Here is a 15,744-nt window from a genome sequence, read left to right as displayed (position 1 = left end):
AAGATATTTAGGTGTTTTGATTTTCATGCGAAACCTTAAATCTTTAGGTATCAATATATGTATTTGAACCTTCCGAGCATCCATGACATCTAAATCTTGAGCCCACCACTATAAAGGAAAAACCTTCTCCGACAGAACTTACTTACACTGATACGAACCGATAACGTCTGATTAAGGATGAAGGTACTATCCATACCGTGTAAGACCTTGGCACACCTCAAACTATTGAATGACTTAAGTCAAATAAGTTGCGGTCTATATAAAGGTAGTAGTTATAACATACTTTCTATGCCAAATAGAAACTCAACAAGCTGTAATTTCTCAATGCACTCATTGAAGTTATAGCTTAACAATTTCTACAAACTAATAATCATGGCAACTTCTCAATATGTGGATGAAAATGGACATGATGATGGATACACAAAAGATGGAACTGTGGATCTCAAAGGCAATCCTATTCTTAGATCAAAGACAGGTGGATGGAAAGCTTGTTCTTTCATTGTTGGTATGTTATCTTAGCTCTCTTCTTCCCCTCACCCTCTCCCAACCCCAACACTTCCATACTATGTTGCTTGGACTCTTCAAAAATGTCATCAGGTGTACATTTTTGGAGGATTCAATACAAGTGAGTTAACATTTTTAAGAGTTCGAGTAACTTAATCCATACACATATGACATAATAATATGTATGCTTCCATCTCGAACAAGTTGAAGTTAGTTATTTTGAATTTTTACTATCTATGTCGCTCCATTTAAACTCGTCTAGTGATGGACAGACAAATAGGCATTTGTGTACATAGTCAACACTCTTGGAGCCTAGAAGTGAAGAAGTTCTGTTATGCCCATATCTCCATGAAAACCAAAGTCTAGCTTTTACCTTTTTATAGAACTGCACAATTTGATTTTGATTTGACACTAAACTTAAAGAAAACAAAGAGATTTTAAATTTTGCAGTTTAAATTAAAGATATGTACTAAAATATGTTAAAATCCTTTAATTTTGTGATTTAAAATAGCGAAGTGGAGAATTAGAGTTGAAAGTTGCAAAAATAGAAAAAGAAAAAGAAAGAAGCATTTTTTTGAAATTAATATAAAACAAAGTAATATGTACCTCTCCGGTTATTATACCTCGTACTTGCCAATGGTACTCTCTCCGTTACTATTTATGTGAAATTATTTGATTTGATATAAAATTTAAATAAATAAAAGAACAACCTGATGCATTAAGCTTTCGCTATGCACCCTCATCTTATATTTATGCGGCAAAATGATCTTCTGGACCCTTATACTATGTCGATTTTGTAAGTTAGACATCTTTACTTACATATTTGTAATCTGGGCCCCTGAATCTACGAAAAAATAATATTTTAAACACTTTTTTGATGAGTAGAGGGTAAAAGACGGGGTGGGGGGATGAGGAGAGGGTAGAGAACGGGGGAACGGGGTGGGGGACGGGAGGGTGCTGGATGGGGAACAGTGGTGGACTGGTGGATGGGGTGGGGGGCGATGGTGGACTGGACTGGTGGATAGGGTGGGGGGCGGTGGTGGACTGGTGGATGGGGTGGGGGGACGGTGGGGTGTTGGACGGGGCTGGGGGAGGGGAGATTTTTTTTTTTTTTTAAATATTATTTTTAAAAATATTTTTAAAATTAAAAAGTTGAAAAAATGTTATATTTTTAAAAAATATTTTTTTAAATTTTTTAAATTATTTTTAAATTTCAAAAGCTGAAAAAATGTGTCTCACTCTCTCATACGTGCGTGACTACACGCGTTTTAGCCTAGTCAGCATTTTTAATGCCACATAGATTAAGTCAAAGGTTAAAGGATTTAAAATGTTGAATTTTATTGAGTTGAAGGGTTCAGATGACAACCATGTAAGTAAAAGTGTTCAACTTACAAAACCGACATAGTACAGGGGTCTAGAAGGTTATTTTGCCTATTTCTGCAAGGATTATTCCAAGACTTGAACTTGTGACCTCCTGCCCACATGACATCAACTTTACCGGTTACTCTAAGATTTCCTTTCAACAATTATTTCGCTGTCGGGATAAGAAGGAAAATAAAAAATTTTGAAATTTAGAATTTAAAATAAATTTAATTAAAAACTATAAAGTTAAATTATTCTTAATTATAAACTATGACATTTTTTTTTTAAATAATAAGGAATTGAAAAATGCAAATTTAAAAGGATAGAATTGAGTAATATTTAGGAACGTGGCTCCTTCAACCACTAAACGATTTCCTTTGTATTAGCATGCGGTTAGACATCGTCCAACCACTATAATTGGAGGTCACGATCATATTCCTATCTGAAAAAAAAAAGTGCTCCTGGTTATTTATGCCGAAGTCAGAATTTTTATTAAAATTATGAGAAGGGAATTTTTAATTCAAAATTAGATAATCCGTCTAAAAAAAGAATGTAATATAAAATTAAGAAATAATAAGTAGTAATACAACAACATATAACAATCAAAACAAGACTAGCACCAAATAATACAATAATACAACTATGGTAAAAATACTAAACGACAAAATGTTTGATTTTAAAATGCTAAAAACGTAGAATATATTGAGATATTGATCTATACTTTGTTAGTCTGCTTAATTAGAATATATTCACAACAACAACAACAAACCCAGTGTATTCCCACCTACTGGGGTTTGGGGGGTAAGATGTACGCAGTCCATACCTCTATCTCTGATGAAGTAGAAAGGCTGTTTCCGATAGACCCCCGGCTCAAGGCACGAGATACCACACAAACACATAGTAAAGTACAGAAGCAGATAACATAAATACAGCACCCATAAGTAATATAAAACAGAGGAAAGCAGAGGAAAGCACACAGATTCGTAGTAAAACATGGAACACGGAATCATAACATGAATAAAACCCCCACCAAGTAATTCCCTACACTAGCGACCCAAACTGGCCCTAATCCTCTGCCGAAATTCGCGCCCTCCAGACCTTTCTATCTAGGGTCATGTCCTCGGTGAGCTGTAACTGTTCCGTGTCCCGCCTAATCACCTCACCCCAGTACTTCTTCGGCCTACCCCTACCCCGCCTAAAACCATCCAACGCTAGCCTCTCACACCTACGGACCGGGGCATCCATGCCCCTTCTCTTCACGTGTCCGAACCATCTCAATCGTGCTTCCCGCATCTTGCACTCCACTGAAGTCACACCAACCTTCTCCCGGATAGTCTCATTCCGAACTCTATCCCCTCTAGTCAGTCCACACATCCAGCGCAACATCCGCATTTCTGCCACCTTCATTTTTTGGATGTGGGAGTTCTTAACTGGCCAACACTCCGCTCCATACAACAAAGCCGGACGGACTACCACCCTGTAGAATTTGCCTTTAAGCTTGGGCGGCACCTTCTTATCACACAGCATCCCCGACGCGAGTTTCCACTTCATCCATCCCGCCCCAATACGGTGCGAGACATCCTCGTCAATCTCACCGTTACTCTGGATCACTGACCCAAGATACTTGAACTTATCCCTCTTACATACCTCCTGTGCTTCCAGCTTCACTACTACCTCATTCTCCCGCCTCACGTCATTAAACTTGCATTCTACATACTCTGTCTTGCTTCTGCTCACCCCGAACCCTTTAGACTCAAGAGTTTGCCTCCACACCTCTAATTTGTCATTCACACCCCCTCAAGTCTCATCTATCAGAACTACATCGTCTGCAAAAAGCATACACCACGGCACCTCCCCTTGAATGCGCCGCGTCAACACATCCATCACCAACGCAAACAAAAAGGGACTAAGAGTAGATCCCTGATGCAATCCTGTCAGGACAGTGAAATGCTCTGAGTCCCCTCCCGCCGTCCTCACCTGGATTTTCGCTCCATCATACATATCCTTAATTACTCTGGTATATGCCAGCGATACTCCACTCACCTCCAAGCATCTCCAAAGCACCTCCCTGGGGACTTTGTCGTATGCCTTCTCCAGGTAATTAGAATATATTCACAGCTAATGATAATTCCAAATGGATAAGTAAATGTTCAAGAGATTTTGGAGATCATTTTAAAGTCAAATTCTAGTAGAGCAGATGTACACACGTTTTATAGATCTCTATTTTTGGGGCGTACGTTGTTGGCTTATGGGTTCGTGTAACTTCACTTTTTCAATAATGTATGTATGCCCCATGTTAGACGTTACTATAGTAAAATCTATGTCCCACAACTAGAAATAATGTCCTATCTTTTCGGGACTTTGGATTAAAAAGATTTTAAGTTGTCCAATTAAATGCGAGTCTCAAGTTTTTTAAATTAGGTGTGAGGGATAATTTTTTTTTTATTTTTTTTTAAAGTTTTTTCATCCAAACAACTTGTCCCAGTTGTAGAGCAACTTTGATAGTTATTCGACAACTTTGCGAAGTTGTTCAACAATAGACATAGTTGTTCGACAACTTCGCAAAGTTATTCAAACAACTAATGTAGTTATCCAACAATTATTTCAGTTGTTCAAAAACTTAATTTTTTTTTTTAATAAACTTACAAGACCCGCTTGTCCCATTTTCTTAATTGAAAACTTGGGAGGGTCTTTTGACTCATTTTTCTCTATCTTTTCATTAAATCTAGTAAAATAAAGACTCCATGTATGTTACTACATTTATCCTTTAAATGGATCAGATGATTATTATAAGCCAATTAAATTTAAAGAATTCCTATGGTAGGTTAAGTTTGGTAGATTAACTAAAGTTAGGCTGTTGAATCTATAAATTCTATAAAAAACAGTAATATTTGATTCAAATAAATTATCAATATAATATATATATATATATATATATATATATATATATATATAAATTTTTAAATATAAATATAAAATTTGAGTTAAATCTGTTGAATCTTGCTGAATTTACAGACAGAATTGTAGGTCCACCTATGATTGACGTGATCACGTCACTAAGGAGTTTCTGAAAATTCATGCGTGTATACTGCAGTTGCATTTTATCAAAAGAGTGCTACGTAACTATGGAACCATATTCTAAATAAAGAAAATGCATTTGAAATTTGGACTATCTTAAAAGTTAAAAGTACATCTGTTTTTCTTGTTTAGTACTCATAATTTTATTTAAAAAATGTATTTTATTTAAATAAAAGATTAAGAAATGAATATAATGTCCAATCATATATATCGAAAATTAATTGCATTGACTTCTCCATCAACCTTTTGGGAATTGAATTAATAGCTTTTTACTACATTTATTATGAATTCCACCAACCATTAGCTCCAACCAACTCAACCATAATAAGTTCGTTTACCAAAATAAATAAATAATAATAATTAAAAAAAATTAGAACTGCCCAAGACTGACGAGCTCATATCTGTGGTGGACCTAACTTATAAGTTACGAGTTTAAATGGACTTTTATATATATATGTAAATTCAGTGTGAAATAAAAAATTTTAGTTTATCAGATTGTATATTTTACTTACTGAATCTTGAATAAATTATTTGTACATAATATGACTTTATAACACTAATTCAGTGTTTAGCAAAAATTGAGTTTTATCAAACTCGTTACTAATCACTATAAAAATCGATATAGAAATTTGAAATCTAAATTCGTCTCTACTACTTAAAACCACATGACAATTTAAATCCACCTACTATACGTATTAAATAGTTATATGTACATTCTTTTAGCATTTTTTTTTTCTTGACAAATTAGTGTAAATATTTGTTGAATGAATTTTGCAGTATATGAGGTGTTCGAACGTATGGCATATTATGGGATATCATCAAACTTAGTAATATATTTAACAGAGAAGTTGCATCAAGGGACAGTGAAATCTTCAAACAATGTGACAAATTGGGTGGGGACTATATGGATGACTCCTATCTTAGGCGCCTACTTTGCGGACGCCTTTCTTGGACGTTATTGGACTTTCTTGATTGCTTGTGGCATTTATTTCTTGGTACGTAGCAAAAATAATAGTAGTATTTTTTTCATTTATACATAATAGTACACTGAACTGAGAGGAGTTTAAATGAAGCGCCATCGATAATGAGTTGTTATTCATAAAGGGCTTAGGGGTGTTAAATGGGGAGTTGAATTGCAGGTCAAAATATATAGACTTTCTTATTTTTTTTGGAGGATTAGATTTAATAACTGAGGGATGAGGGTCTGTGGTTGACTTGATGCTGTTCATTGCCATTTAAATATTGTAATTCTTTTTTTTGATAGTAGGTCATATGTCATGGATCAACTAGATTATTGGTCATGGACTAAATCACTAAAAGATATTTTTGAAGCCCAAAAAGGTCGGATCGGGGGGGTGGGGAAGTTATCAAGATTTATTGAGTTAATAAATAGAAAGTTGAACTAGGTGAAGATGGTTACACGACAAATTAAGTTATAACCGATGGGTTTGACAGGGTTTCTCATGGTCAATTGGATTATGTCCCAAAGCAATCCAAATTTTAGATTAACTTAACTAGATGGATCAAAATCTATCGGTTTAATAAATAAAACGACTACTAATATGCTCAAATTTAAATAGATTGAGCTATTCATGTAAAAGCTAATTTTGTCATCCTTTGTTTAGTCAACACCAGCTTACTAGATAAAATGCACAGACTATTAAAACCGAAATTTCCAACTATACGTTATTGATCTTCTTTAGAAAATTATGTATGCATGTGATTGATTATACCGTGCTTGTTGACTTAATGTTTAGAAAATTCAAGTCCAGTTATTGTTAAATGAGTGGTCCACTAATTGGGTGAGAAGGTTTTACTCATGTTATAGGCCATCAATATTAGACATTGACCTAGGATGATTTGTCATGCTCATGTATTAAAATGATAAAAGTAAGAATAATGCCATAAAGCATTTACTCTTGTAACTTCACCACATGATAAATAACGTGATAATTGTTTGCTAGATAACATATGATGTGATTACCAAAAAAATACTTACTATAAAACAAAAAGAAAAAGATGAAGTCACGCAAAGATAATACGTAGTAGTATAATATTTCTTGCATTTATTTAATAGCATTTGTCAGTTCAGTTGATTATTGACTCTAGAGAGAATCAATATCTGGAATTTTGCTTGAATTTTCTACTATATACAAATACCTTTTTCTTTTCTTATTTTTTTTTTCTGCAAGTTGCTTTCCTGTAAATTATGTTCAAAGCTGGTATGCTTATCTAGAAAATTAGTTCAAATAAATCTATCATTTTGGTTCAACAGTAAGAGCACAACACTGAACGTGGAGATTAGAGTGACATACTATTTCATGAATGTCAAAAAGTAGATATTAGGTCGAGGGTTCTTCCTATATTAATTGATTGGAAAAGTAAAATCACATACTTCTAAGGAAATCTGACTGGCATAACTACTAGATTTAAATTTCTTGTTTCGAAAACACATTATGAGAGATATTGAAGCTGGTTAATCGATCACATCTGCATGCCAATAGGCCAAGTATGTTTTAATAGTTTTAAGGAATTTGTTTGGTATCTCGAAATTGTAATCTTCCAAGTGATGATTGTGCTAGCTCGATTATTATTATATTGTTATTGCATGTCACAACTAAATTTCATATGAACGTCCATTGAAAATTCATGTCTTGTTACAATTAACTAAATTTCATTAAAAATTTGTCACAGGGTATGTCACTACTAACACTAGCAGTATCAATCCATGGCCTAAAGCCACCTCCTTGTGCCAATCCAACTGCAACTGACTGCAAAAAAGCCTCCACACTTCAACTAGCTGTCTTCTTTGGTGCACTCTACACCTTAGCCGTCGGCACGGGTGGCACGAAGCCCAACATATCCACGATAGGCGCCGACCAATTCGACGAGTTTCACCCTAAGGAAAAATCACAAAAACTTTCATTTTTCAATTGGTGGATGTTCAGTATTTTCCTAGGGACACTCTTTGCTAACACTGTGCTTGTATACATTCAAGACAATGTGGGTTGGTCACTTGGATATGGGCTTCCAACATTGGGCCTTGCTATATCTATAATGATATTTTTGGCTGGATCAGCTTTTTATAGACATAAAAAGCCCAGAGGAAGCCCATTTACAAGAATGGCTAGAGTCGTTATTGCTGCATTAAGGAAATGGAATGTTCAAGTCCCTAGTGATCCAAAAGAGTTGTATGAGCTTGATTTGGGAGAATATACCAAGAATGGAAAAGTTAGAATTGACTCCACTCCTACTTTAAGGTTTGTACATAATATTGAAATATATTTATACTTGTTCGTCGAATTTCTCGAAAGCCAAAAGTGTTTTTTTCTAGTTTTAAAAAACATTTACTTTAAATAGTTGAGTCGTTTGGTCAAATTTTAGGTAAAAAAGAAGCATTTTTGAGTAGTTGTAGACTTATTTTAAAACATTGATAAGCCAAACACAAACAACTATTGCTCTCGAGAAGTACTATAGAAACACTTTTCAAAATAAACAGATTCTGAATGTTTGGCCAAACAAATTACTCTTTTCGTCCCAAAATGATTTAGCTACTATTTGGACAGTCAAAAGATATATATTTTGACCATACTATTTTTCAAATACCTTCTAAATATTTTGAATAGTCAACTATTGTGACTTATACTTTTATGTAATGTCTAAATACATACTAAATTTTATTTCAAAAGAATTAAAGATTTTATCTCCGAATTCGCACTGATGATTAGTTAGTTTGAACCTCATATTCCAAATCAAGAAACTCTCTGTGGGATTGAGGGAATATTTCTCATTCCTTTGTTCTTGATGACACAATAATAATGTAAAAAATTGTGATGCAGGTTTTTGAATAAAGCTTGTGTTAAAGTAGACACAACTGATCCATGGATGTTATGTTCAGTTACTCAAGTGGAAGAGACTAAGCAAATGCTAAGAATGATACCAATCTTGGTTGCTACATTCATTCCAAGCACAATGATAGCTCAAATCAACACACTTTTTGTCAAACAAGGTACAACCCTTAAGAGAAACATTGGTAATTTCAACATCCCTCCAGCTAGTCTAGGTGCTTTCGTTACCATATCGTTGCTAGTATCCGTTGTGCTGTATGACCGATTCTTCATGAAACTCGCGAAAAGATTGACGAAAAATCCAAGAGGTATAAACATACTTCAGAGAATGGGAATTGGAATGGCTTTCCATATTGTGATCATGTTAGTTGCATCGTTCGTTGAGAGGCATAGGCTTAGTGTAGCAAGGGATCATGGTCTAGTCGAAAGTGGAAAACAATTACCGTTATCCATATTCATTTTGTTACCTCAATTCATTCTTATGGGAACAGCTGATGCATTCTTGGAAGTAGCCAAGATTGAGTTTTTCTATGATCAAGCACCAGAAGGCATGAAAAGTCTAGGAACTTCTTATTCAATGACTAGTCTTGGTGTTGGGAGTTTCATTAGTAGCTTCTTGCTTTCGACAGTTTCTGATATTACCAAAAAGCATGGGAACCACAGAGGATGGATACTAAACAACCTGAATGCATCTCATCTTGACTATTACTACGCGTTCTTCGCGATACTCAACTTATTGAACTTCATCTTTTTCCTGTTTGTGAGCAAGTTTTATGTATACAAAGCTGAAGTCTCTGATTCACTGGCTGTGCTAAGGCAAGAATTGGAGATCGGATCGAAACATCGTGTAACTAATAGCCAAGAAGCTTCAACCAACACACAGGTTAATGGTTCTACATAGGATTTGAACTAACATATTTACTTTGCTCTAAACTTCTTTTCTGTTTTAGCTAGGTAGTGTACTATATTGGCTATGGCTCGGATCCTCCAAAAATGCCGCTGCACCAGTGTCAGATCCTCCGAAAATGCAGCCTCACCCTGTCGCGTCCACCAAATATTATGCATTTTTGGAGGATCCAACACTGATGCATCAGTACTTTTTGAGATTCCAAGTAACACAGCTATATAGGACAATAGTTTTGTTCACCTCCTATCTCTTTGTTATGATTTTCACACCATTGTAATGATAATCAGTTAAATATAGTTGTTTCAATATATGAAAGGTCATGTGTATTTTATTGAACAGCATTTTCAATTCTATAGCTGATATCTCTAAAGGAAATAGTTCATAATCTGAGTAGACTTCGATGATCTATTCACTCTACCTTCACTATAAATTTCGTCTCCAACTCATATGCTAATATAATCATATTCACTATATACAATAAAATGTGGTCAAAATAATAATCTCTCAAGATATAGAAAAAGATAGCTGAAGTGTTTTTCATTAGCGCTTTCCACCACGAAAAGTAAAGTACTTCCTCTTCCATTTTCTTTTCCTTTCGTGTTTATTTTTCAGTACATGTGATATTCTTAATGATATGCTTTGGCCTGTTTACTCAATATGGCCTCCTCTTTGCTAATTGGAATGTGTTCTTCAAGAATTGATTAGCAGCTTTGTCATTTCTATGACAAACTACCCTCAAGATTGTATTGGGATCTGATCTGTTCCATCTTCCTGTTGTTGGTGGCATAGGTAGTTTCTGTCCTGATCCCACAATTCCCATTCCACTAGCTTCACAAGCCACAATGCTGAAATCTTCAACCAATTGCTCAGTTGATTGCCCCATTAGAGCGATCACCCCCTCGACCGTTTCAGCTTCTGTGTCCACAACATCCTCTACTATCAATCCTTCACCACAAGTACAAAACAACCTCTTTAGGCTCTCAAAGTCCTCTTCTATTATCCCATGATCGGCTCTCGAAAAGATTCTCTTGCTTCCTCCTGCTAGTAAAACCATGAGATAGGACTCGAAAGAAGCCTTCATCACTTCTTTTAAGGCCAATGGTTGAGCCTTGTCAGTGAGAATCGCGCATAAAAGAGTCAGGTTTTGTTTGAGTGCCTTTAATGCTGGTCGTATACGTGTGTTCTCAACGTCCCTGACGTAGAGGTTACCGTAGAATACAGAGTGAGAATCGAAGAAAATTAGACGATAAGAAGCAACTTCTGATACATGTTGTACAGCTGCTTGGATGGCTGAACGCGTGTGATCAAAGTAAGAGTAGCTCCCTATCTGTCTATTCTTGTTGTGACGACTTCTTGAAGAAGGGACAATTTTCGAGGAGATTGATAGAGTTTTATCAAGGGAATGGAGTTGGAGAAGAAAGTAATGCAAAGTGTTTAGCCTTATATATAAGCGTTGAGTCCCTCGGCTTGTTGAAAGGCGGGGATGATTGCCTTCATCTGCTATATGACGATTTTGTTCATCTTCTCCTACACTGCAAACAGCAAATTTCCACAGTCTGGAAAACCTTGAATCTTGGCTACATCTTGTTAGAGGAGGGAGTGTAGGAATGTAGCTTTGTTTTGACCCTATAAAAGAATGGCAAAGTCAAAAGAACAAATAAACTATTTGAGCATTTTCAAAAAGGGAAATTCGTTTCTCTTATCCTTCTTTAGGCCGGGGAAGAGCCATAGTGGCGGTTACAAGTTCGATAGAACCTAGTAATTCTGGCTCAAACCCCGTATAAAAGTTCATTTAATATGTAAAAATAATCTATTCAGAACTCATAAACTAAAAATTTTGATGTCTTTAGGTATGGAATGAAATGAGTTTTATGAATTGCTTCTTACCACAGGATGTGACAAAGGTAACATACTCTTTGAATAAATGCTTAAAGCCATCAGCAAGATCCCCTACTAGGTCATCTGATATGGCCATTGGAATTTCAAAGAAAGTTTCCACAGTTTCCTTGGCATGTCTCATAAGATCAACTGCTGATTGTGCATATGGTTCAGTTTTCGATTTTGGATTCCATGTCTGCATATCAAAGTTTTTAACCATGAACCCCATTTAGTATGAGCATTTCAAAACACAAAACTTTCCTAAATTAGTAACTAGACAGATTACTACAGTGCAGATTCAGGATTTTCACTAAGGAGATTCAGAATATAAATAAGTAAACACACGAAAGACTTACTTCGGTTTCTTTTGCCCTCATAATAATCTCTTTCCCTTTCTTCAACCTTTCTTGAATCCATTTCCTTAATAGATTCATTATGATTGAATCAACTTCATATGGAACCATTTCTCTCACTATGGCTTTGCCTCCATCCTCACATTCATCCGAATCCTCCACGACCATTTGGATTAAAATTTTTTCAAGTTTTCCAGCCTTCTGCAATACCAAAACTGTTTGATTTGTGAGCAAAGTCGCGCCCGTGAGGTATTGCTTCAACAAAGTTCCATAGCAAGAATGTAATGCCACAGCTGCTACTCCTGCTGCATTAGGATGCCACTTCTTGAGTATAGGGCTGAAAGTAACATTCTCCTTAGCTGCTAATTCTTCAGCTTCATAGGCTAACTTAATTAGTGTTTGGCTCACTTCTTCCAATTCAAAACTTGCACCATCTATGTTTATTTCTTCCAACATCTATTTTCCACATTAAGCAAGAAAAATAATGATGTTACAGTCAAGAAACTTGTAAATAAATAAAACTGAAAGGGTTGAAAGCGATGTTGATTGAACCCTCCAGAAATACTGTCGTGCCTGTTTCTGATGCTCCAAAAATGCATAGCTTTTGAAGGATTTGACGAACATGCATCCAACAATATTCTTAAAGAGTCCGGCAACATAGGTTAAACAATAGTCTAAAATATAGTGACGGGTCAAAAACACACCTAAAATATCAAGGTTTTAGAGTTTCATACTTGGAATATCACCATCATTCAGGTAGGAGAAGTGAACGACTAATAGTTGAGGTGTATTTTGTTAAATAGTTGTAGATAGTTCAGGTAGGAAACTCGCAGACTAGATAGTTCAGGTATGAGATTTAAAATACTGGGATATTTTAGGTGTGTTTTTGACCGTTAACTTGCTAAAATACTAAAATTTAACTTCTAAAGTCAACTTCAAGTATCTGTCTATAACAAGTGGAACTACTAACATAGAAAATAGGGGATGTTGCAAGCTAATATAACAGATTAAATACAAAATTCTGTATATTGTCAGTATATATAACTTAAATCCAGAATACTATACCTTAGCGAATGAATCCCTCATGGACGAACGGATGAAGTAACAGACTTTATTTCCAGCTGAATCATCCGCGAGTTCGTTAACTTTCTCAGATTCGTCAGATGTATAGCCCGGAATATCTTCCTCTAATATCTTCGTGGCCGCGAAGAACAGAGGAAGATTATTCTCCAACATTCCAGCACCTCCTTTATTGCAACTTTCATGGTAATTAACCAATCTTTTCTCTGACCATTCCCTCATAGATATCAACACATTTGCCAACATCTTAACAAAAAAAGGCTCCCTATCCACTTTCTTAGCATCATTAGCAACTTCAGTACTCAGCATGATCATCGCGGCGCCAAGAAGATCAGGCTCAACTTGTCCGGTGACAATGTACTGTTCGAATAACACCCAAGTGAAACACAAGTTATGAAGTGATTTGTTGACACCCAAAATTACCCATGTCTTCTTCATCAATTCAAGAAGCTCGTCGACTTCATCAAGAACCATTGTATCGTCTTTCATGTCGAAAATAGAGGATAAAAGAGCAGTATAAATATGTACATTTAAAGGGAATCCATCAGCCCAATGACAAATATCAGTTGCTGAGCCATCAACGGTTCTCCAGGCTAAGGAAACTACTGAATTGCACAGTGCTCTCATTGTCTCCGAATTCTTGCCAGTGTCAATGGCTTTAGTTTCAGCTGATCTGATGATCTCTCTGAAGCGTTTCGCGAATGTGTTTGATTTTTCTACTGGAAGTGAAGGGTGAAGGAGAAGGCCTGCTTCTAGGATCCTGAACTGGCGTTTTTGCCATTGATGGTACTCGTGAGAATCGCTGAATTCGGATGGTTTAAGGTGGCGTAATAGCTCTAATGGTAAGATAATTGTCTCTGCTCGTCTTCCCATCTGTACAAATTTTCACAACATATCTATCAGGCTTTCCATCTTACATTCATGCACATAGAAAAGCTGGTCATATGAGCATGTGTTGCTCGAACTCTTCAATAATGTTGCTAATTAAATGTCAGATTTTTCAAAAGTAGTGTATTTTCAAGGATCTGGTATAGACGAGACAACATTTTTGGAGAGTCCGAACAACATAATTATGGACTAGTTCTCCATCTTATAATCTATATTGCTCGGGCTCTGCATAACGTAGTCTTCCTTCTATCAAAGCATAAAAAATTACACTACTTTTGGAGGATCCTACGCACATGCAATGATATCTTTGAAAAGTCCAAGCAACACAGATTACAATTTCTATGAACCTATTTGATTGAGCATGAAATTAATTAAGAAAGAAAGATTTTTGAAACTTATGTTCTTAAACATGTCCTGACATGTTTGCAGCTAAGACATTTGAAACTTCCGATATTAAACATGTCATTATATTTCGATGGTTATAAATGGTTTTGCTTTAAGGGTAAAACAAAAAGTTCAAATTAGATTTGTTTTCATATTTAGAAAAGGTCATTCTTTTTAAATTGAACCAAAAAGAAAATAGGCTTACACAAATTGAACTAGGTATATATACTAAGGGTGCGTTCAGCATGAAAGAGAATATTTTCTAGTATTTTGTGTTTTTCTAATGCATGCAAAAGACATCAAACACATTCAAAATAGACATAATGTACGTACTTGGCCAACAAGAGTTCTCATAAGAGTTTTACGTAGCCTACTATCACTTTGTTCTGACACCCGCATTTGCCGCCTCATAATCTCAGCCGATGTCATTGGCCTCCGTGCCCTCGTACCGTGCGAGGGCACGGTGAATGCCACCTTGGGACTCGTGCCACCACCCCCAGAGCTGGGTGGTGACGAAGGGTTGCCCCCATAAGAGCTAGCCCTACGTGACCGTGACCTCTTCAGCATTTTCAACCCTAACGCGGTTTTCACCTTACTTGTAACGGCCATCCCCACCCCGGATGGCTTCACCGGGGATCCGGGGCTGGTAGATCCAACCCCGGATCCACTTCCATCTCCTCCTTCCGACGGACTATGATATGATAGAGCTGTCCTACTCCCAAACCCTGGGGATGACCTACATGCTGTGAAGAATATCTCGTAAGCCGCATCACGAAAATGGTCACGATGAAGACCATCAATGTTTTCGAAAGGACACATTAGGTCAATGTCAACGGATGCAACATCTTCGCCAATAGTATTTGCATGGCCATGATGTTGCATCATGCTGTTGCTGGTCGTAGTAGGTGCCATCATGATTCAACTCCTACGACAAACAAACTCCTCGACGGATATGGAATTTCATTAGATATCTGTCGGAAGAGGGTGGAGAGAGAAACCGGTGAGCATTACACTTTTATTTTTCGAGGCAAAGAATGAAAGAAGAGAGAAAGAGAGAAGAAAAAGCTATAGGTGGAGAGAAAAAAGAAAGAGAAATTAATTAAGAGGAAAAGAATAGATGGTTAGGGGAAACTTTTATTGTATTTTGTCCGAAGAAAACGAACAACCAAAGGTGGTGAAAGAGAGAAATTTATAGTAAAGAAATGTTTTTTGTCCAATGTTTTATCTTATTTATTTAATTTTTTTGACAATTAATTTATTTCTTTTCTAGACAATATAAGTACATCTTTGAGGAATGGTTGTAACCTTGACCACATAAACATTTAGCTAGCTATTCCTGTCAAGGGTGCTTGAATTGACTTATTTTTAAGTGCTTTTGACTTTTAAGCATTTTTTTTTTAGTGGCAGAATCAAGGCTTCCACTTGAGAAATTCAGAATATAAACATATGAAGAAATCAAAGA

At 36.0% G+C, this 15,744-nt stretch overlaps 2 protein-coding genes across 3 annotated transcripts; one reads left to right on the top strand and one right to left on the bottom strand.

Moving 5' to 3' along the window:
- Nucleotides 1-279: 279 nt before the first annotated feature.
- LOC107864223 (protein NRT1/ PTR FAMILY 5.2) lies at nucleotides 280-10,035 on the top strand. Of its 2 annotated transcripts, XM_016710543.2 has the most exons (4): nucleotides 280-505; nucleotides 5,722-5,939; nucleotides 7,639-8,204; nucleotides 8,784-10,035. In XM_016710543.2, the coding sequence occupies exons 1-4, from the start codon at nucleotides 373-375 to the stop codon at nucleotides 9,691-9,693; spliced, it is 1,827 nt and encodes a 608-aa protein (XP_016566029.1). In that variant the 5' UTR covers nucleotides 280-372; the 3' UTR covers nucleotides 9,694-10,035. The 2 variants fall into 2 exon arrangements, with proteins under 2 accessions (XP_016566029.1, XP_047265010.1); XM_047409054.1 differs by lacking the exon at nucleotides 5,722-5,939.
- Nucleotides 10,036-10,100: 65 nt separating this feature from the next.
- On the bottom strand, nucleotides 10,101-15,437 carry LOC107864222 (protein unc-13 homolog). Its single transcript, XM_016710541.2, has 5 exons — nucleotides 14,616-15,437; nucleotides 12,996-13,883; nucleotides 11,934-12,386; nucleotides 11,587-11,773; nucleotides 10,101-11,325 (listed from the first exon to the last, which is right to left on the bottom strand). Exons 1-5 carry the CDS (start codon nucleotides 15,195-15,197, stop codon nucleotides 10,352-10,354), a joined length of 3,084 nt encoding a protein of 1,027 aa, XP_016566027.2. The 5' UTR covers nucleotides 15,198-15,437; the 3' UTR covers nucleotides 10,101-10,351.
- Nucleotides 15,438-15,744: the final 307 nt, after the last annotated feature.

This window comes from Capsicum annuum, chromosome 3 (assembly GCF_002878395.1).
Source record: "Capsicum annuum cultivar UCD-10X-F1 chromosome 3, UCD10Xv1.1, whole genome shotgun sequence".
NCBI lineage: Eukaryota > Viridiplantae > Streptophyta > Magnoliopsida > Solanales > Solanaceae > Capsicum > Capsicum annuum.
Note: the sequence above shows the minus strand (reverse complement) of the source record. Positions and strands in the feature narration are given on the sequence as shown.

Excerpts from the sequence above, each read along its gene's own strand:
- LOC107864222 (XM_016710541.2), bottom strand. The coding sequence starts at position 15,197 with ATGATGGCACCTACTACGACCAGCAACAGCATGATGCAACATCATGGC. Across the intron at positions 13,884-14,615 it reads TGAGAACTCTTGTTGGCCAA|ATGGGAAGACGAGCAGAGAC; the intron begins GTACGTACATTA and ends AAATTTGTACAG. Across the intron at positions 11,326-11,586 it reads TACCTTTGTCACATCCTGTG|GGTCAAAACAAAGCTACATT; the intron begins GTAAGAAGCAAT and ends ATTCTTTTATAG.
- LOC107864223 (XM_016710543.2), top strand. The coding sequence starts at position 373 with ATGGCAACTTCTCAATATGTGGATGAAAATGGACATGATGATGGATAC. Across the intron at positions 506-5,721 it reads AGCTTGTTCTTTCATTGTTG|TATATGAGGTGTTCGAACGT; the intron begins GTATGTTATCTT and ends TGAATTTTGCAG. Across the intron at positions 8,205-8,783 it reads GACTCCACTCCTACTTTAAG|GTTTTTGAATAAAGCTTGTG; the intron begins GTTTGTACATAA and ends ATTGTGATGCAG.